Source organism: Neofelis nebulosa, chromosome X, assembly GCF_028018385.1.
Source record: "Neofelis nebulosa isolate mNeoNeb1 chromosome X, mNeoNeb1.pri, whole genome shotgun sequence".
Taxonomy (NCBI): Eukaryota; Metazoa; Chordata; class Mammalia; order Carnivora; family Felidae; genus Neofelis; species Neofelis nebulosa.
Window position 1 is genome coordinate 98,342,429 of NC_080800.1, and position 20,707 is coordinate 98,363,135.

General features: G+C 45.5%; 1 protein-coding gene across 3 annotated transcripts; it reads left to right on the plus strand.

Annotated features, from left to right (window-relative positions):
• Window positions 1-829: 829 nt before the first annotated feature.
• On the plus strand, window positions 830-20,242 carry AKAP14 (A-kinase anchoring protein 14). 3 transcript variants are annotated; one of them, XM_058712427.1, is made up of 6 exons: window positions 830-903; window positions 3,477-3,643; window positions 3,735-3,826; window positions 16,702-16,881; window positions 19,342-19,394; window positions 20,029-20,242. In XM_058712427.1, the coding sequence occupies exons 1-6, from the start codon at window positions 896-898 to the stop codon at window positions 20,111-20,113; spliced, it is 585 nt and encodes a 194-aa protein (XP_058568410.1). In that variant the 5' UTR covers window positions 830-895; the 3' UTR covers window positions 20,114-20,242. The 3 variants fall into 3 exon arrangements, with proteins under 3 accessions (XP_058568410.1, XP_058568409.1, XP_058568411.1); XM_058712426.1 differs by lacking the exon at window positions 830-903 and having other exon boundaries at window positions 3,179-3,643; XM_058712428.1 differs by lacking the exons at window positions 830-903; window positions 16,702-16,881 and having other exon boundaries at window positions 3,179-3,643.
• Window positions 20,243-20,707: the final 465 nt, after the last annotated feature.

Here is a 20,707-nt window from a genome sequence, read left to right on the forward strand (position 1 = left end):
GTACTGTTCCAAACAAGGATATGGTCACTCAGGTACCTGCTGTTGTTAAGGGTGGGAGGGCCTTGCAATGGGGCATCCCCAGTCATCACCCAGACCCCAGACTTGACCACACCCTGGCCCTTTTCACCCACGCTTGCGCATCTGACCTCTCGTTAGGAAGGGAAGGGGGGAGAAAGAACGAGGACAGGCCAGTGGGAGGGATGCTTAAGAATGATTTGTGCCCAGGGGCTCCTGGGTGGCTCAGTCGGTTAAGTGTCCAACTTTTGGTTGTGGCTCAGATCATGACCTCGCGGTTTGGGAGTTCGAGCCCCACATCGGGCTCTGTGCTGACAGTGCACACCCTGCTCGGGATTCTGTCTCCCTGTCTCTCTCTCTCTCAAAAATAAATACGTAAGCATTAACAGATTAAATTTACCGGTTTACCAAAAAACTCCATTGTTGTCTTTAACTGCGGAGTTTATAGCAAATTGCTGTGGCCGCATTGGCACAGCCCTTAGGCTGGGGAGAGCCAGTTCCCCAGGGTTAAGGGCCTTCAGATCCCCTCGTCTGCCAGCCTCCAGTCTCTCCTCACTCTGGGACGGACAGCCTGGGGAGACTCCGTTCCCCCAGCACACGGCCTTGTCCACCCGCTGGATGCAGCAACAGGGCACCGAGGCAGATGCAAACGGAGCTCCAAATGCTAATGTGAAGACTCAAATGCACAGGAGTCAGCATTATTACTGAATGTTTAAAAGGCCGCTCAATCCATTCCTGGGCTGATGGCCACAGCAACCGGGCTGCCCCACGCAGCACCCGCCACACCCCGGAACCAACGATGACACCGAGAAAGGGAACAAAGAGTGACCCTTCTTGAAAGAGGCCCACACAAAGCAACTGAGCCCATTCTGGACTTCAGATGGAAATGTGAGAACAGGGCCCCACAACCCTTTGTGAATCCTGGAGGGAGGAGAGCCGGGTGGCTAAGCGCTCTCGCTCTCGCTCTCACTCTCACTCTCACTCTCACTCTCACTCTCTCGGACTGTGGAGCCAGATAGTCTGGGTGTGAACTTGGCCTTCTTCTTTTCATGTGGTAACGAGAGTCTCTCTCTTTATGACTCAGGGTCCCAGCAGGAAACTTGGCATACTAAAAGTAGGGCAGGTAGAGAAGGGTTAAGTAGAGGGAGTGTTTACAAAGGCGTGGGCAGAACTAGGGAGACAAGGGCAAGTGCAGCTCCCCGGGGCTAGAATGGCGGACCCACTGGGCTGGGTGGGGGGAGGTGAGGATAAACTCCTTTCCGGGACTGAGAAGTGAGACAGCTACCCTGGGAATATATAACTTGCCCGCACTCTCCTCTCTCATCCTGGTCTCCACATTGTGCAGAATCTCCTGGAAGCCAGAGGACATGGGAGAGCCCACGGATGCAGTCCAGTGAGGTCAGCCTTCCAAGGCAGAGAGCAGGGTGCACGGGGAGGAGTGGATCTGAAAGGGGCAAATGAAAGGCGGCCAGTGCACAATGTCATGGGGCCGGGGGTGAGTTAAACGAAACGTACATTAAACACCCAAAATTGGGAGTTGCTATTTATAGAAAAATAAAGGGAGAGAGAGAGATCTACTTTTTTTAAATTAAAACAAATTTTTTAAAAATGTTTATATTTGAGAGAGAGAGAGAGAGCGAGCGAGTGAGAAGGAGAGGGGCAGAGAAAAAGGGACACAGAATCCGAAGCGGGCTCCAGGCTCTGAGCCCGTCAGCACAAAGCCTGACGCGGGGCTCGAACTCATGAACCGTGAAATCATGACCTGAGCCGAAGTCAGACACTTTACCGACTGAGCCACCCAGGGGCCCCTGGAGAGATCCACGTTTACGCAGCACCCCGCCACGTAAGGACTGCCTGCAGGGATGTTTAACTGTGCTAGAACTGATTTCTCATAACTGAAGAGACTTAAGTGGTAGCCAGGGAAGACAGAGAAGAAAAGATGTGAAAAAGACGGAAAATGTGCAGAAGTTCCTAGCGCTGTGAGGAAGCCTTGTTCGCAGGCCTAATAACTATAACTTTCACAATCTCCACGGATGTTAAAGACATATGGAGAATTTTAGCGATCATCTATGACAAACATTGTACAAAGACAGGAGCAAACATAATTTCTTTTTTTTTTTTTTTTTTTTTAATTTTTTTTTAACGTTTATTTATTTTTGAGACAGAGAGAGAGCATGAACGGGGGAGGGTCAGAGAGAGGGAGACACAGAATCTGAAACAGGCTCCAGGCTCCGAGCTGTCAGCACAGAGCCCGACGCGGGGCTCGAACTCATGGACCGTGAGATCATGACCTGAGCCGAAGTCGGACGCTCAACCGACTGAGCCACCCAGGCGCCCCATAATTTCTTGATGTGATAAATCTCCAGCCATAAACCAGCAACATACTTTGTGATGTAGCAGCAGAAAGCACGCCCCCTGAAGTCAGACGCAAAAGAAGGATGCACATTGTCTCTGCTTTCACTTAACATTTGTCTGGTAGTGTTAACCAAAGCGAATACTTAGGAGAGGTATACGTGTCAGGAAAAAAAGATGGTAAAAAATGATAGTTCCTGATGGATGGTATAATTCGTACACCTGGAAAATCCAAGAGAAAAAACTGAAAATCCACCCCTCCTAGGCTATATTGCCTCTAATGACTTTAATTCACTTCATTTTTTTAATGTTTATTTATTTTGACGGTGGGGGGCGGGCAGAGAGAGGGAGAGAGAGAATCTCAAGCAGGCTCCACACCCAGCTCAGAGTCTGACATGGGGCTCGATCTCACGATCAGGAGATCAGAAGCCGAGCAGAACTCAAGAGCCAGACGCTTAACCAACTGAGCCACCCAAGAGCCCCTAATTCACTTTAAAGAGCCACATGCCCTGAGTCACCTAAGTAGGGATTGAGACTCAACTAGAAATCAATATTGTTAGAACTCCAAAGAAGTTAGGACTCATTCTACTACATATATATATATATATATATATATATATATATATACAATTTTTTAAAGTTTATTTGTTTTGAGAGAGACAGAATGTGAGCAGGGGGCGGGGAGAGGGCAGAGACAGAGAGGGAGAGAGAGAATCCCAAGCAGGCTCCGCAGGGTCAGTGCAAAGCCCAACATGGGGCTCGAACTCAAGAAACCGTGAGATCATAACCTGAGCCGACATCAAGAGTCAGACACTTAGTCGACTGAGCCACCCAGGAGCCCCTTTACTACGTCCTGATGAAGGTGTTCATGATTATGGGAATCTGAAAATCCTTGGTTTTCAGGAAAAATAGATCTCTGAAGCCAGGCACAAAGGATAAACCACAATGCCTTATTCAGGGTCCTATCCTGAGCCTTAAGTCCCTGTTGCCCCCTAGAGGCAACAACCTTTTCCTATGTCTTGTTATTCTTCACGTGATGGTCCATATTTAGAGGAGTGGGTTCATGCGCACATGCGTAAAAGGTATCTTCTTGAGTTCCTTTTTTGCAGGCAAAAGAAAATGGTTGGGACTAAAAGAGTCACAATCCAGGAGAAAACGGATGTGACTGAAAGTTCCAGGCGCCAGAAGACGGACACAGAAGACAGCAGCAATGTGAATGAACTAGCTCTGGAGATAGTTAAGCGTGCCATTGCTGCTGCTATTAAGTTTGTGGAAGGTAGTAATCCTGTTTGGCTATTTGGAGGAATGTCTCATCCTACAATGGCACACTACCAGGCAACTGACAGACTCTCCCCTTTATTTTGCAGAAACTAAAAACCCCATCAAGAACATCCAGTGGCTCACCCATGGTGAATTCACAGCAGAGAAAGGCCGTAGACAAATTGAGAAGTTTGTTTTGGTAAGTTAGTTGACCACTCCAGGTTGGCATACGAGGGCAAAGAACAAGGAAAAGGAGTGTTTTATGAAAAGCTTGAAATCCAGGACCCCTAGATGATCTCAAAGGTCGCTAAATACATAAGCACTGTCCCCATCTGGGTTCCAAAACCAACATGGGATAGTCTTTGAAGGTGAAAGGCACAATCGTATTGCCCTGTTTTTATCGTCCTAACCTTACATTTCCGACCAGGAGAGTCTGATACTCCCAGTTAAGCAATTTTCCCATGCTGGTGCTCTAAATGGGGGCCTAGTGACCTAAGGAGGGAGCTGCTCTTCCAAAACAGGAGTTCTCCGTCACCAACCTTAGAAATCGCCTCGTTAACAAAGGGGCTGCCGATGGAACTTTTAGATTTACTTTGGGAACATACTGCCCGCACGCTATGATGTACCTGCCTGTGAATTCCTTTTTCTTTTCCGCCTGTGCCTGGCTCTGAACCGTTCGTGTGGCTTATCCTGGCAGCTTTGGAGAGAAGGCCCTGGGCTGCTTTGCCTAACTGGCAGGGTGGAATAAAAAATGGCTTGAGATCCCTACTCACTGTATTTTCTCAGAAGAGAGACAAGTCGAAATAGATGGAGGCAAGCTCCCCAGCCCTCGAAGGAGACTCCCCACTGTCTCTGTTCCTCTGGCCGGCTCCATCTGAGCCTACAGCCCCCAAGGGCAGTTTCCTAGGCCCCAGGAAGGCCTGGTCAGGTGGAAACGAGGTGGCTCCACACCCTCTTATGTCCCAGCAGGCACAACTCACCCTTCCAATGACAAGGGGTATTTAGAGCACAGTGATGACGTGTGGTGCAAAGTACTACTTACTCTTGGACCTTCTTGCTCTGGAGAACGTCTCCATTTGGAGTTGGGCAAAAGCCTCTGCCTACTGAACCCGGGGTTTGTGAATCGGGCTGGAATGGGACACAGAGCAGGGAGAAACACTTCCCCCCAAAATGCCACCGGTCATTCTGAGTGAAAGGCAAACACAGTCCTGACAATGGCCTAGAGAGCTTGATGGGATCTGAGTCCCCTTCTCCCTCCCAACTTATTGCTCAGACTCATCACCTATGACCTACTGTCCTTTCACCTTTCCCACTCCAGCCACACCCGTCTCCTTCCCTTCAACTGCCGTTCAACTGCCACGCATGCTCCCACCCCAGGGCCTTTGCACTTGCAGTGCTCTCTGCCCGGAACCCTCTCCCCTGCGACCTATACTCATGGTGCATGTCTTACCTCTCTTCGCTCACTCTGAGAACGACCTGAGGACTAGTAGAAGAGCTCTTCCGCAGCTAAATATATAAAGAAAAAGCCATATGAAGAAGGGTAGCAGGGACAGAGGCAAAGTCGGGAACTAAACCCACAAATGGGAGGGACAGCACAGGCGTGCAGGTCCTCCCTGGCCTGGGGGGGGGCGGGGGGGGGTGTTCAAGCCCCACATTGGGCACCACTATCCACCCTGGAGATCTGCACCAGGAAGATGAGGTCCCATAACATCTGGCCCTGAAAATCAGCAGGGTTTAATCCCAGGAGCTTTGAAAATCAATGGGGCTGCTTAACTGTGGGAGAGCCAGAGTGTTGTAGGAAACCAAGACTCTGCTCTTAAAGGGCCCATACACAATCACCCTAAGACCAAGCACAGAGGCGGTGATTTGAGTGGTGCCTGGGCTATAGGTGAACCTTTATCGACTAATTCTAGGGTTATGTGCCAGAGGGGCGGGGATCTGTAGGAACTTCCTCCGGGAATGAAAATATGGGCGGGTACGAGTTCTGCCACTCTCTATCTACCTTGCTAGCACTGCTGACCCCGCCCTGGCAGACAGGCCCTGGCAGCCGCCCCTCTAAAGCGGCTCCTGCCCCACCACAAGTGGCAGGCAGCCTCACGCGGGACCAGCAGCCCCCCAAAGCAATTACCACCCTGCCACACCGGGTGGGGAGCACTGGCCAAGATCGGTGTCCCCTCCAAAGCAACTCGTGCCCTGGGGAGGGGGTGCCTAGCCCCATCCACTAGCACACTCACAATAGTCACTACCAGGCCTGGCAGCCAGCAGGGCCGAGGGCCAGCCCCGCTCACCAGCGCCTCCACAGCAGTCACAGCTGAGTCACAACAGGACCGTGCACACAGCCCACACGTGGGACACCCCCCTGGAGTGTCTGTCATTCTGGTGACGAGGGGCGATTACACTACTGGGCCCCACAGGGCCCTTCTACATAAGGCCACTACTTTCAAGAGCAGGAGACGGAGCTGACGTACCTGATACATAGAGACGAACACACGGAATCAGACAAAATGAGGAGACGGAGGAATATGTTCCAAACAAAAGAACAAGACGAAAGCACAGAAAAAGACCTCAAAGAAAACAGAGATAAGCAATTTACCTGATAAAGAGTTCACAGTAATGGTCATAAAGGTGCTCACAAGAGTTGGGAGAAGAATGAATGAACTCCGTGAGAACTTCAACGCAGAGATAGAAAATAGTTTTTAGAATTGAAGCTTAATGGGGTGCCTGGGTGGCTCAGTCAGTTAAGTGTCCCGCTCTTGATTTCGGCTCAGGTCATGATCTCACGGCTTGTGGGATCAAGCCCCGTGTCCGGCTCTGTGCGGACAGCACGGAGCCTGCTTGGAATTTTCTCTCTCTCTCTGCCCCTCCCCTGCTCATGCTCTCTCTCTCAATATAAACAAACTTAAAATAAATCAGAGCTGAAGAATACAATAACTGAAATAAAAAATACACAAGATGGGATCAACAGCAGATTAGGAGACGCAGAAAAACAAATCAGTGATCTGGAAGCCAGGGTAGTGGAAATCATCCAAGCTGAACAGCAAAACCAAAAAGGAATTCTTAAGAAATGAGGGTAGGATAAGGTACCACTGGAACAACGTCAGGCATCCTAACATTTGCATTATAGGGGTCCCAGAAAAAAAAGGAGAGAAAGGGGCAGAAAACCTATTTGAAGACATAATTGCTAAAAGCTTCCCTAGCCTGGGGAAAGAAACAGACATCCAGGTCCAGGGGGCACAGAGACGGAGACCTCCAGATAAGAGGAACCGAAGGAGGTCTACATCAAGACACATAATAATTAAAATGGCAAAAATTAAAGATAAAGACAGAATCTTAAAAGCAGCAAGAGAATACAAATAGTTACGTATAAGAGGACCCCCAGAAGGCGATCGATCGGCTGCTTTTTCAGCAGAGTTTGCAGGCCAGAAGGGAGCGGCACAATACATTCAAAGTGCTGAAAGGAAAAACCTACAACCAAGAATACTCTACCCAGCAAGGTCATCATTCAGAATTGAAGGAGAGATAAAGAGCTCCTAGATAAAAGTTAAAAGAGTTCATCACCACTAAACCAGCCTCACAAAAAATGTTAGAGGGACTGGTTTAAGTAGAAAAGAAAAGGCTAGAACTAGAAGTGAGAAAATTAAGAAAGAAAAAATTTCACTGGTAAAAGCAAACATATAGTAAAGGTAGGAGACCAATCACTTATAAAGCTAGTATGAAGGTTAAAAGACAAAAGTAGTAAGATCAATTATAGCTACAATAATTAGTTAAGGTGGTACACAAAAAGATGTAAAATATGATGTCTACATAAAATAGGAGGGAGTAAAAACGTAAGCGCTTTTAGAATGTGTTCAAAATTAAGTGACTGTCAACTTAAAATATGCCTATATATATATACATACACACATACATATATATATATATATATGTATATCATGTGTTGTATATAAACCTAATGGTAACCACAATCCAAGAACCTATGCTAGACACATGAAAGATCCAGGAATCCAAACTGAACGCTAAAGAAAGTCACCAAATCACAAGGGAAGAGAGCAAGAGAAGGAACAGGGAAGAACTACAAGAACAACCTGAAAACAATTAACAAAATAATAAGTACATGCCCAGCAGTACTTTCACTGTAAACAGACTAAATGTTTCAATCATAAGACACAGGGTGATCGAATGGATAAAAAACCAAAACCCACCTATATGCTGCCTATAAGAGACTCACTTTCAGACCTCAAGACACATACAGGCTGAAAGGGAAGGAATGGGAAAAGAGATTCCAAACACATGGGGGGGGGGGGAGGAAAACTGGGGTAGCAATACTTACGCCAGATAAAGTAGTCTTTAAAACACAGCCTATAACAAGAGACAAAGAAGGACATTACATAATGATAAAGGGATCGATCCAACAAGAAGATATAACACTTGTAAATATCTATGCACCCAACACAGAAACACCTAAACGTGTAAAGAAAATACTGACAAATATAAAGGGAGAAATTGACAGTAAGACACCACAGAAAATACGGAAACAGTGACTTTGAATGACGCATTAGACCAGATGGACTTAACAGAACATTCCATCCAAAAACAGAACACACATTCTTTTCAAATGGACATGGAACATTCTCCAGGACAGATCACATGTTAGGCCAGAAAACAAGTCTCAATAAACTTAAGAAGACTGAAATCATATCAAGCATCTTTTCTTACCACAATGGTATGAAAATAGAACCCAGTTACGAGAAGAAAACTAGAAAAAAAACACAAACACCTGGAGGCTAAACGTGATACTAAACAACCAGTGGGTGAACAAAGAACTCAAAAAGAGGAAATAAAAATATACCTTGAGACAGATAGAAATGGAAACACAACAGTAAAAAATTGATGCAATGCAGCAGAAGCAGTTCTAAGAGGGAGGTTTACAGTGATACAGGCCCAACTCAAGAGATAAGAAAATCTCAAATAAACAATTTAATCTTACACCTAAAGGAATGAGAAAAAGAACAAAGCCCAAAATTAGTAGAAGAAAGGAAATAATAAGTATCAGAGAGAAAAATGAAACCGAAACTTAAAAGAAGACATTAGAAAAGGTCAATGAAACTAAGAGCTGGTTCTTTGAAAAGATAAAATTGGAAAACTTTTAGTAAGACTCATCAAGAAAAAACGAGAGAGGACTGGAAGGAAGAATATGATCAATGAAAGTTACAAATGACACCACAGAAATACAAATGATTATAAGACACTACTGTGAAAAATTATTTCTCGCAAACATTTTAAACAACCTAGAAAAAATGGATAAATTCCTAGAAACAATCTTCCAAGACTGGAATCAAGAAGAAATGGGGGCACCTGGGTGGCTCAGTCAGTTAAGCATCCAACCTCGGCTCAGGTCATGATCTCACGGTTCATGGATTTGAGCCCTGTGTCAGGCTCCGTGCTGACAGTGTGGGGCCTGCTTGGGATTCTCTCTCTCTCCCTCCCTCCCTCCCTCTCTGCCCTCCCTGACTCTTGCTTTCTCTCTCTCAAGATAAATTAATAAGTAAACTTAATTTTTTTTAAAGAAGAAGAAAAGGAAAATCTGAAAAACAAATTGCTAATAATGAAATCAAATCAGTACTCAAAAAATTTCCAACAAACAAAAGTCTGGGACTAGATGGCTTCACATGTGAATTTCACCAAACATTTCAAAGAGTTGATACCTATCCTCCTCAAACTATTCCAAAACATTAAAGAAGGAAGGCTTCCAAATCACTAAGACCAGCATTACCCTTATACCAAAACCAGACAGACACTACACAAAAGAAAATTCCAGGTCAATATCCCTGATGAACATAGATGAAAACATCCTCAACGATATATTAATAAACTGAATTCAACAATACCTTAAAAGGATCATATACCATGATCAAGTAGGATTTATTCCAAAGATGCAGGGATAATTTAATATCCACAAATTAATCAATGTTATACACCGTGTTAAAAAAATAAAGGATAAAAATCATATGACCACCTCAGTAAATGCAGAAAAAGCATTTGACACAATTCAACATCCAAATATGATAAAAAAGCTCAACAAAGTGGGCACAGAGGAAACATACCAGCACATAAGAGAGGCCAGATATGACAAACCCAGAGCTAACATCATGCTCAAGAATGAAAGGCTGAAAGCTTTCCCTCTAAGATCAGGAACAAGACTAGAATGTCTACTCTTGCCACTTAAAAGAAATTTTTTTAATGTTTATTTGTTTTTTGAGAGAGAGTGTGAGTGAGGGAAGTGCAAAGCGAGAGGGACACACAGAATCTGAAGCAGGCTCCAGGCTCTGAGCTGTCAGCACGGAGCCTGACACAGGGCTTGAACTCATGAGCTGTGAGATCATGAGCTGAGCCGATGTCAGCCGCTTAACCGACTGAGCCACCCAGGTGCCCCATCACTTTTTTTTTTAAATGCTCATTTTAAAATTTATTTTTGAGAGAAAAAGTGAGAGAGCAGGGGAGAGGCAGAGAGGGGGAGGGGGCGGAGAAAGAGAATCCCAAGTAGGCTCTGCGCTCACAGCACAGATGTGGGGCTCAAACTCATGAACCATGATATCATTACCTGAGCTGAAATCAAGAGTTGGATGCTTAATTGACTGAGCCACCCAGGCACCCCTTAAATGTTTACTTTTGAGAGAGAGAGAGAGCAACCAGGTAGGGGCAGAGAGAGAGACAAGGGGACAGAGGATCCAAAGTGGGCTCTGTGCTGACAGCAGCAAGCCCAATGCGGGGCTCGAACTCGCGAACCACGAGATCGTGACCTAAGCAGAAGTTGGACACTTGACCGACTGAGCCACCCAGGTGCCCCTACTCTCGCCACTTTTATTCAACATATAGTGCAAGGCCTAGCTGCAGCAATGTTACAAGAAAAAGAAATAAAAGGCATCAAAATTAGTAAAGAAGAAGTAAAACTGTCATGATTTACAGGTGACATGATACTATATATAGAAAACCCTAAAAACTCCACCAAAAAACTATTAGAATTAATAAATGAATTCAGTGAAATTGCAGGATACAAAATATATAGCAATCTGTCTATACACTAAAACAAACTATCAGAAAGAGAAACTGAAAAAGCAATCCCACATATAATTGCATCAAAAAGAATAAAATAAATTTAACCAGGGGGTTGAAAGACATATACTCTAAAAACTAGAAGACAATGATGAAAGAAACTGAAGATGACAACTACATGGAAAAATATACCATGCTCATGGATTGGAAGAATTAATATTGTTAAAATGTCCACCCTACTGGGGTGCCGGGGGTGGCTTAGTCGGTTACGCATCAGACTTCAGCTCAGGTCATGATCTCGTGGTTCATGGGTTCGAGCCTCGCGTCGGGCTCTGCGCCGGTGGTGCAGAGCCTGCTTGGGGTTCTCTCTCTCTCTCCCCCTCTCTCTCTGCCTCTCCCACACTTACACACACACTCTCTCTAAATAAGTAAGTAAACTTAAAAAAAAAGTCCAAACTACCCAAAGCAATGTACAGAATTCAATACAATCCCAATAAAAATACCAATGGCATTTTTAATATTTTAGAACAAATAATCCTAACATTTATATGGAACAACATAAAACCCCGATTGGTTACAGTAATCTTGGGAAAGAAGACCAAAGCAGGAAGTAGTATGCTCCCAGATTTCGAACTATACTACGAAGCTACAGTAGTCAAAACAGTATGGTACTGGCACAAAAACAGACACATAGATCAGTGGAACAGAACAGAGTCCAGAAATAAACCTACACTTAGATGGTCAATGAATCTATGCCAAAGGAGATAAGAATGTCCGTCCAATGGGGAAAAGACAGTCTCTTTAATAAAAGGTGTTGAGAAAAGTGGACAGCGACCTGCAAAAGAAGGAAACTGGACCCCTTTCTAACACCAGACATGAAAATAAAGTCAAAATGGATTAAAGACCTAAATATGAGACCTGAAGCCATAAAACCCCCAGAAGAAAGCACAGGAAATAAACTCTTGGACATCAGCCTCAGCAATATTTTTCCGGGTCTGTCTCCTCAGGCAAGGGGAACAAAACCAAAGATAAACAATTGCAACTACATCAAACTAAAAAACTTTCACACAGTGAAGGAAGCCAGCAAAATGAAAGGCAACCTACTGAATGCGAGAAGATATTTTACACGTGATATGTCTGGTAAAGGGTTACTATCCAAAATATATAAAGAACTCCTGTGACTCAATACCAAAACGACAATCCACTTAAAAAACGGGCAGAGGGCCTGAATGGAAATTTTCCAAAGAAGACATACAGACGGCCAAGAGACACGTGAAAAGATGCTCAACATCACTGATCGGGGAAATGCGAATCATAACCACAGCGAGATGCCACCTCACGCCAGTCAGAGTGGCTGGTATCACAAAAACAAGAAATAACAAATGTTGGTGAGAATGAGGAGAAAGAAGAACCCCCGGGGCACTGTTGGCGGGCATGTAAGTTGGGGCAGCCATTATGGAAAACAGGACGGAGGTTCCTCAAACAATTTAAAATAGAAACACTGTATGATCCGGCAATTCCAGTTCTGCTTATGTATCCGAAGAGAACAAAAGCATGAACGTGGAAAGATACACGCACCCTCTGTTCATGGCAGCATTCTTCACCACAGCCGAGATGTGGACGCAACTTAAGTGCCCATCAATAGATGAGTGGATAACAAAGATGTGGTATGTATATACAATGGAATATTATTCAGCCATAAATAAAACTGAAATCTTGCCACCTGTGCCAACATGGATGGACTGAGAGCGTATTATGCTAAATGAAGTAAGTCAAAGGCAAATAACATAGGATTTCAGAGGGGAGAGGGGTATGATTTGGGTGAAACAGGTGAAAGGGATTAAGAGGGACAAGTTTCCAGTTATCAAATAAACTAGTCACGGGGAAGAAAAAAAGCATGGCAGAGAAAATACAGTCATTGATATTGTAGTAACTTTGGATGGGGACAGACCCACCGTGATCATTTTATAATGTCTATAAATGTTCAATTACCATGTTTTATGCCTGGAACTAATATAAGACTGAATGGCAACTATAGTTCAATTTAAAAAAGATGCCACCTGCTCACCGAGGCCTTTCCTGGCCATCTCATCTAAAATTACAACCCTTTCGGGGCGCCTGGGTGGCTCAGTCGGTTAAGCGGCCGACTTCAGCTCAGGTCACGATCTCGCGGTCCGTGGGTTCGAGCCCCGCGTCGGGCTCTGGGCTGATGGCTCGGAGCCTGGAGCCTGCTTCCGATTCTGTGTCTCCCTCTCTCTCTGCCCCTCCCCCGTTCATGCTCTGTCTCTCTCTGTCTCAAAAATAAATAAATTAAAAAAAAAAAAACGTTAAAATTACAACCCTTTCTCCTTCTCTGATTTACTTTTCCGCTTAGCATTCAGCTCTACCTAAGACACTAGATTTTACTTATTCACTCTTTGCTTTTCTTCTACCTCTGGATCATATATGGTCCATGAAGGAGAGGCTTTTGTCCCTTTCTCTGCCCTCAGCCCCTAGAAAGGTCAGGTACGCAGAGATGTTGACTACATGAACAGATTTCTTCTCTCCATACCATTATTTGTTCACAGATGAAGAGCTTACCTACTTTGTAGGACCGTTATGAAGATAAGACAATTAGAAAGTAGAAGGTGATGGGGCGCCTGGGTGGCCCAGTCGGTTGAACATCCGACTGGCTCAGGTCACGATCTCATGATTCGTGAGTTGGAGACCTGTGTCTCTGTCTCCCCCTCTCTCTGCCCCTCCCCTACTTGCACTCGCTCTCAAAAATAAATAAACATTAAAAAATGCTTTTTAAATTAAAAAAGGAAAAGTAGAAGGTGACTAAAAAGCTGAAAGCCCTATATAGCTACTGACATAAAATCACCTTGTTCCCAACCCTGCTAATGAAATGAGTCCTACAAGTAGAGTCTCCCGTCTAAGTGTCAGATATTTCTTTTTTGTTAATGTTTATTTATTTTTGAGAGAGAGACAGACAGACAGACCACGAGCAGAGAGGGGCCGAGAGACAGGGGTGGGAGACACAAAATCCGAAGCAGGCTCCAGGCTCTGAGCTGCCAGCACAGAACCCGACGCGGGGCTCGAACCCATGAACCGCGAGATCATGACCTCAGCTGAAGTTGGATGCTTAACCGACTGGAGCCACCCAGGCGCCCCTAAGTGTCAGCTATTTCTGATGAGGAGCTTTCTCAAGCTTACCGCAGATTTCCCAGAATCCACCAGACACCAGGGGATGGCAAATTAGTAGTTACCGTTTGCTGCGCGTTACCACATGCCAAGCACTGCTAAGCACGTCACGTGCACGATCTCATCTAATCCCCACAACAAATCTGTATGTAGGTACATCAATGTGCCCATTTTGCGGATGAGAAACCCTGAGGCTCAGACAGGTTGGACAATTTGCCCAAGGTTTTTCTGATTAAGCAGCAAACTAAAGTTCTGGATCACAGGTCTGGTACATTTTTGCTACCAGATAGCAAGAACAGTTCTTTCTGATGACAGAAATAATGCAGAGTTTTACTATGAGTGAAAAATGCAAATTCAAAGGATTTTAAGGTACTGCAACGTGAATAAGAATGGTTAAACCTGGTATCCGAAGTCTTGTGTGTTTTGGGGAGGGAACAGGTATACTCCTACATTGCCAATGAGCACAAGTAGTTTATTCTTTGAAGAAACACAATCTGGAAACAGGAATATTACAAATAAGTTCTTTCTAAGAGAAAAGTTGGAAAAAAATAAAAACCATTAAAAAAAAAACAACAAATAAGAGTTGGAAAATCCCCAATGCCTAACGTACAGTTAAAAATTATTGTTATAATAAAAATAAGACGTCATTATAAAAAAGCCCCAGTGAGCAAAAGGACAGAGTAGAAAATGAAGGTTCCCCTTCCGCCCCCACAATACCCAGTTCTACTCCCTCAGAGGTCACTTACCGTTGATAACAGTTTTGTGCATATACTTCCGGGTGCCTGTTGATTTTGAGTGTCCAATAATATGTAATTGGCTAAGCCATCCATGGTAGAGTAGCACAACGAGATATTGTTCCCTGGAAGCGAGTATATGAAGCAACGTTATGTAAAAATTACAAAATACAAGGACAACACACACTCACTGGAGCTACACAAAATCAGCTGCCTGAACCCTGATAAAAATGGGAAGAGATTGGCCTGATGGAGATGGCTGAATTTAATGTGTCTAAGGCTGGGGCGCCTGGGAGGCTCAGTCGGTTGAGCATCCGACTTCGGCTCAGGTCATGACCTCACGGTTTGCGAATTCGAGCCCCGCGTCGGGCTCTGTGCTGACAGCTCGGAGCCTGGAGCCTGCTTCGGATTCTGTCTGTCTGTCTGTCTGTCTGTCTCTCTCTCTCTGCCCCTCCCCTGCTCACTCTGTGTCTCTTTCTCTCAAAAAAAAATTAAAAAAAAATTTAATGCGTCTAAGGCTGCCTGAGTTCACAAAAGGGAAAAGAAAAGAAAACAAGACCAACCACTGCGACGCCACACGGAGGGGAAGAAAATCTTAGAATTGAGACGTCTGGTCGGGTGGTGAGAGCACTGGGCCGGCTGCTTGGGAGCCCCGGGTCCCAGTCCCCGCTGTTGTGGGCCGTCCCTTCCCGTTTCTAGGCCCCAATATGCTCATCTGCAAAGGGGCCTCCTTAAATGAGGTCTAGGGACCTTCCGATGGTACAAAGTCTTTGTGTGCCAGCGGAAACATCAGGGCTGAAGAAATAGAATAACATAGAATAACATAGAAAGGTTGGAAAGAAAGGCATCGCTCCAGTGGGGCCACAAAGGGTGACCTGTCGGGCCCCTTCATTAAGAGGAACGATAATCTGTGTAAAACACAGTCCCTGATCTCAAGGAATCTAGTACCTGGTGCTCTTGTCTGGCTGACTGAAACAATCGGCTGGGTCTAAGTCTAAAATAAAGTAAGCCGACCCCCCCCCCCTCCCGCCTGCTTTTTTTTTTTTTTAAAGGAGCGCCAGAAATCGTTTTGCCATCAGCCTCCTACTGTCCCTCCTCACATCACTGAGACTGTTAAACTGTCTCACTCCCTTCCTTCTGTGGACCTTCATCTTAATTCAGGATCTTTTTAAAATTTTTTTAAATTTTGATTTGGAAGCTTCCTGTGCCCCAATGGCCACGCCAAGGGGACTCAGTTGAATTGAACTTGTCGAATACCAATAGCATTCGAGGCCCCGTACAGCGAAGCAGGGCTGCGTTATGACTTCTGTGGGCCCGAGGCGCTAGTAAGATGCATGCTTGGGGACAGAAACATCTCCGAGGGGGTTGATAGGGATCTGAGGGGTCGGATGATCCTCGTGCCTGACCCGTTCCTCTTCTGAACTCACTTTCTATACCACCGATGGCTGCCGTGAGGCGAGTCTGCTTTTCAGAAACAGCTTGTGAAATCAGCCTCATTACAGTTTGGTTTTCTTTTTGAGAGACAGAGAGACTGAGAGCCGGGGAGGGGCCGAGGGAGAGGGAGAGAGAGAATCCTAAGAGACTCCATGCCTAGCGTGGAGCCTGATTCGGGGGTTCGATCTCACGAACGTAAGATCACGACCTGAGCCCAAATCAAGAGTCGGAGGCTTAACCGACGGAGCCACCCAGGCGCCTTGCGGCCTCATTACCCTCTAGTCATACCTTTACGCGGAGTGGGCAGAACACATGTTCGAACCACTTTCTAATTATTCTCCAAGGAGCCAAACTTGCCTCCCAAGCCAGGGTCTGGACGGTCAGTGCCCACGCCGTGTGTGGCGGGCACGTACACCTACGCATCTGAGCGTGTGCCTGTGTTCCAGAGCCCGCTCTTAGGCGATGTCGCGTTATTGACTCATTTCGTGTCCGCTTCCCTGTTTCCCTCCTCCCGTGTGGAGTTGACTCCGGTGTGAGTCTTAACAGACAATGTTAAGAACGGATGACAGAAGCGGGGCTGTGACCCCCTACTGTTGTGCGCTGCCTTTGCCTAGAGGACTTGCATAGAAGCGTGCTTTTCGTTCTGAGTGCTCTTTTTCCCGTGAAGCAGACTTGGGAGTATCAAGAACGCTGGGTGCACCACACACAGTTCACAGAGAGGAAAGACGTGGTTCACAGCTACTACTACCTCTACTGTGTGCGCTGGAGCATCCCGACCGCCGTGAGACCCATGCTACAAGTCTCCGCCTCTGCCTACTTCACCGTCAAGATCACCAAAAACAAACCTCCGGTAAGCTCTTCCTTTTCTGCCCTGTTCACGTCGATGAGACTCCAATGAGAACAGAGACCTCTCTTGTCAAGGTCATCGATGACCTCTTTGTTTTTTTTTTTTCTTTTCGGTACAACTTAATGGTTTTACAAACTAGTTCTCAACGGCTCCTTCTGTCCTCATCTTGCTTTTGGCCAATCTGTAGCACCTGCCCCGGCTGCGTGCTCCCTTCTTCAGGAAGTGTTCCATTTGGCTGCTAGAACACCATACTATCCTGGCCTTGCGCCCGCCTCAGCGACCATTCCTTCTCAGTCTCTCCTGGCCTCGAGCCTCTCCTCTAGACTCATTTCCTTGGGGACCTTGTGGTCTCCGGGCTCCAGATGCCACCTCTGCTTACGATTCCCAAATTTGTATCTCCAGCCCGGACCTCTGCCACTGTTTAATCCACATCTCACTTCTTGCATCCCAAACCGAACTTGCCATTTTCCCTTCCCAACCTGACCTACCTGCAGACATCTCATCTCGCTTCACGGCCCACATCCTTGGCATCACCTTTGACTTTCGCACCCCTGATGCAACGCACTAGGAAGTCCTGTTGGCCCTATCACCAGAAACAGGTCCTGAGGCCAACAATTTCTTACCACTCCACTTTTACCACCTTGGTGCAAGACCCCATCGACTCTTACCAAGATTATTTCAATGGCCTTCTAACTGGTCTCTCTGCTTCCACCCTTGCCCTCGTCGTGTGCCTTTTCAACCCAGCGGCCGCCAGAGTGAGCCTTGTGAAATGAATTTACGTCACTCCTCTGTTTACACTGTGTTTCTCAAACTTCCAAGCACATGCAAATTAACGGGGGATCTTGTCGAAAGAAGGTTCCGATCCAGCAGGTCTGGGGTAGGGCCGGAGATTACTAACAAGATCCTAGGCGGTGCTGATGCCACAGGCCCACAGAGCACAATTTGAGTATTGGGGGCCTACAAGGCCTTGCGTGACCTAGTCCCTTGTTATTTCTGCTGTTTTCCCTCTCCTCCTCCTCCTCCCTCAGTTACTCTCCTCTAGCTACTGTGATCTTGCTATTCTTTACCAATCCAGGTATAGTCCCACCTCTGCGCCTCTGCATTTGCTGTTCCCTCCGACGGGACCGCTCTCCCCTTGGTACGTGCATATCCTGCTCTCACCTCCTAGACCACACTTTGTAACACTTTATTACCTTCTGATAGTCTACGTAATTGCTTATCTTGTTATGGCCTGCTCCCCCTCCCAGAATGTGAGTTCCACAAAGGCAGGAATGTTTGTCTTGCTGTAAAACGAGGCCTGGCAAACAGTAGGCACTCAGTAAATACTTGAAGGAATGACTGCCTGTAGCCACCATGTAGACGATGAATATGAAATATTGATAGCTAGCGTGAAAGGAGTTAAAATAACACCCATGAATCTAGGGCTCGGGTCATCAGAGGAGCAGGGCCGGTACCGAGACTAATGCCCGGAACACAGCACACATAAAAATGTCATTTCTCCCCTTGTCTTCCATCCTTTCACAGAAGTCATCTGAGGCTTCGTCTGACCCTCGAGCTTTATATATGGCTACACAGTGAGCCAACTATGTCTTATGTTTATCCCAGCCTAGTACAAACTTACCTATTTGAACCTGCAGTAATGTAAAAAGGTAAAGTAGGTGGAGCTCTCCCTTCCCCTGGTCATATATCCTGCCATCAGCTGTCTTGCTAAGTGGCAAGGTTGGAGATTGGAAAGGAAGGCTGGTGGAGGTAAGACCATGATCAGTGCCCATGCACTGAGTGCTTAGGAGAAGGGCTCTTGATTAGAATTCCAAGTATAATTTTGGAAGGGAGAATGGGTGGGGGCCCCTGAGACAATTTTACACCCTACATTTTTTTTTTTTTTAATTTATTTTTGGGACAGAGAGAGACAGAGCATGAACGGGGGAGGGGCAGAGAGAGAGGGAGACACAGAATCGGAAACAGGCTCCAGGCTCCGAGCCGTCAGCCCAGAGCCTGACGCGGGGCTCGAACTCACGGACCGCGAGATCGTGACCTGGCTGAAGTCGGACGCTTAACCGACTGCGCCACCCAGGTGCCCCTACACCCTACATTTTTATGTGGCTTTAAAAACGTTTTCAAACTTGTTTACCTATATTACTTCGTTCTTACTCCATTCCTAAGAGGGAAATACGGCCAGCTGAGTAAAGTGGAACATGTAAAGAAGGTAAATGACTACTCATGAAGAACACAAGCCTGTCCTGACTTGTTTTCAATTTTTATGGAGATTCTTTAGGTTATTTGTTGCCAAAAAGATCTTTTGGGGAACAGAGATTTGAAGTGACAAAGAACCGATAGACATCCCGATAAGGAGGGTAAATTCTAGAAACTTAAGAGTATACATATATGGACAAGGGTAGGGATGGAAGGAATTACGAGTTGGTATGATTGGTCTAGGCTAACAGTTGCCCTTTTCTCTCTTAGCATATGCCCATTGAGGTCTCTTACATCTTTGAGGGCCATTCGTTAGTCCACAGGTAACGAACAGTTGGAGGCTTTTTTTTTTTTCTCATAATCTCTACCCCCAACGAGGCTAGAACTCAACATCTCGAGATCAAGAGTCGCATGCTCTACCGACTGAGCCACCTAGGCGCCCCTAGACACTTATTTTTAAAAAGGTGGTGGGAAAAGGTCATCACACCCCAGGAACTTAGCAGGCCCATAGCCACAGATAACTCATGTAATGGTTACTTTTCTTCTTTGAACCACCTACCCCATTACGACGGGCTAAAAGTAGGATTCTGCCCTTGTTCTAGAAAAACTTTTTTAATGGCTTCGTTTTCAGTAATTAGAAACTTGAGGACTAGTTGCTGAAGCAGGGTGGGAACAAAGTGGGTCATGCCTGTTGTTTCTATGGGAAACTTCACAATCACATGGAAGTTAAGTCCTATATAATAATCTTTAATTTGTACAGGACCTCTTTTAAAGAATCTTTCCATATCAACTCAATGCTTTTATTGATTGGGTCTATGGAATAGAGACAACCTTCACTCCCACCCCCAAAAGACTTTTTGCTTACTAGGAATGTAACAGAATAAACAGGGAATCCCTGTCTCAATGTTTTGTTTTATTTTAAAAGGTTTTAGTATGTTTGTTTTTCTTCCTCTGCAGACCAGGAATGACTCGCTTTCGAGAAAAATGGCTGAGGGACATTATTGAGGCCAAAAGTATTTTAATGGAGTCAATTGCCTTCTAATTCAATGGTGTCTAATTCCTATAGAATGTTTTAGGATTGGATTTCTAATCACAATGTATTAAAAATACGATACTGCACATCAAACCACAGAATGTTTATTGAATAATAAACTTTTGGCAAACAATCCAACTGTATTTTTTTTTTTTTTGCATTCATTCATTTTCCATTTGGCAACTTCCATCACATTAGCAGAGTAACCAGTAAGTTGTTTTCCATTTTCTAAATGGTTTTTCCCATCACTACCTGTATCACTTAGTCTTAACAGGTATAGAAGCCAAGTTTAGAGATTTGTAAAATTCACCTGTCAGACTAAACTGAGATGGACACTTGGCTGCTTGTTCCCCCATATGAGACCAATTCTCTAGTGCACACATACCTCTTTATGGGCATAACTGGGGAAAAGAAAAGTGGTGGTATTTCTACAGCTCATAATATTTCCCTACTCACAGACCCCTTCCTTCACTTACTGTGAGTAAGTTAAATAATACATTCGGAAACTCTGAAACCGGGCATGCCGCCTACCGCAATACAGCATCACAACCGTGACGGCAACAGGGTGGCCTGAGGACAGGAGGCAATAAAACAGGGAATGTT

Coding starts and splice junctions, on each gene's coding strand:
- AKAP14 (XM_058712426.1), top strand. CDS start 3,382: ATGTCTTGTTATTCTTCACGTGATGGTCCATATTTAGAGGAGTGGGTT. Junction 3,827..16,701: donor AAATTGAGAAGTTTGTTTTG/GTAAGTTAGTTG, acceptor CCCGTGAAGCAG/ACTTGGGAGTATCAAGAACG. Junction 16,882..19,341: donor TCACCAAAAACAAACCTCCG/GTAAGCTCTTCC, acceptor TTTCTCTCTTAG/CATATGCCCATTGAGGTCTC.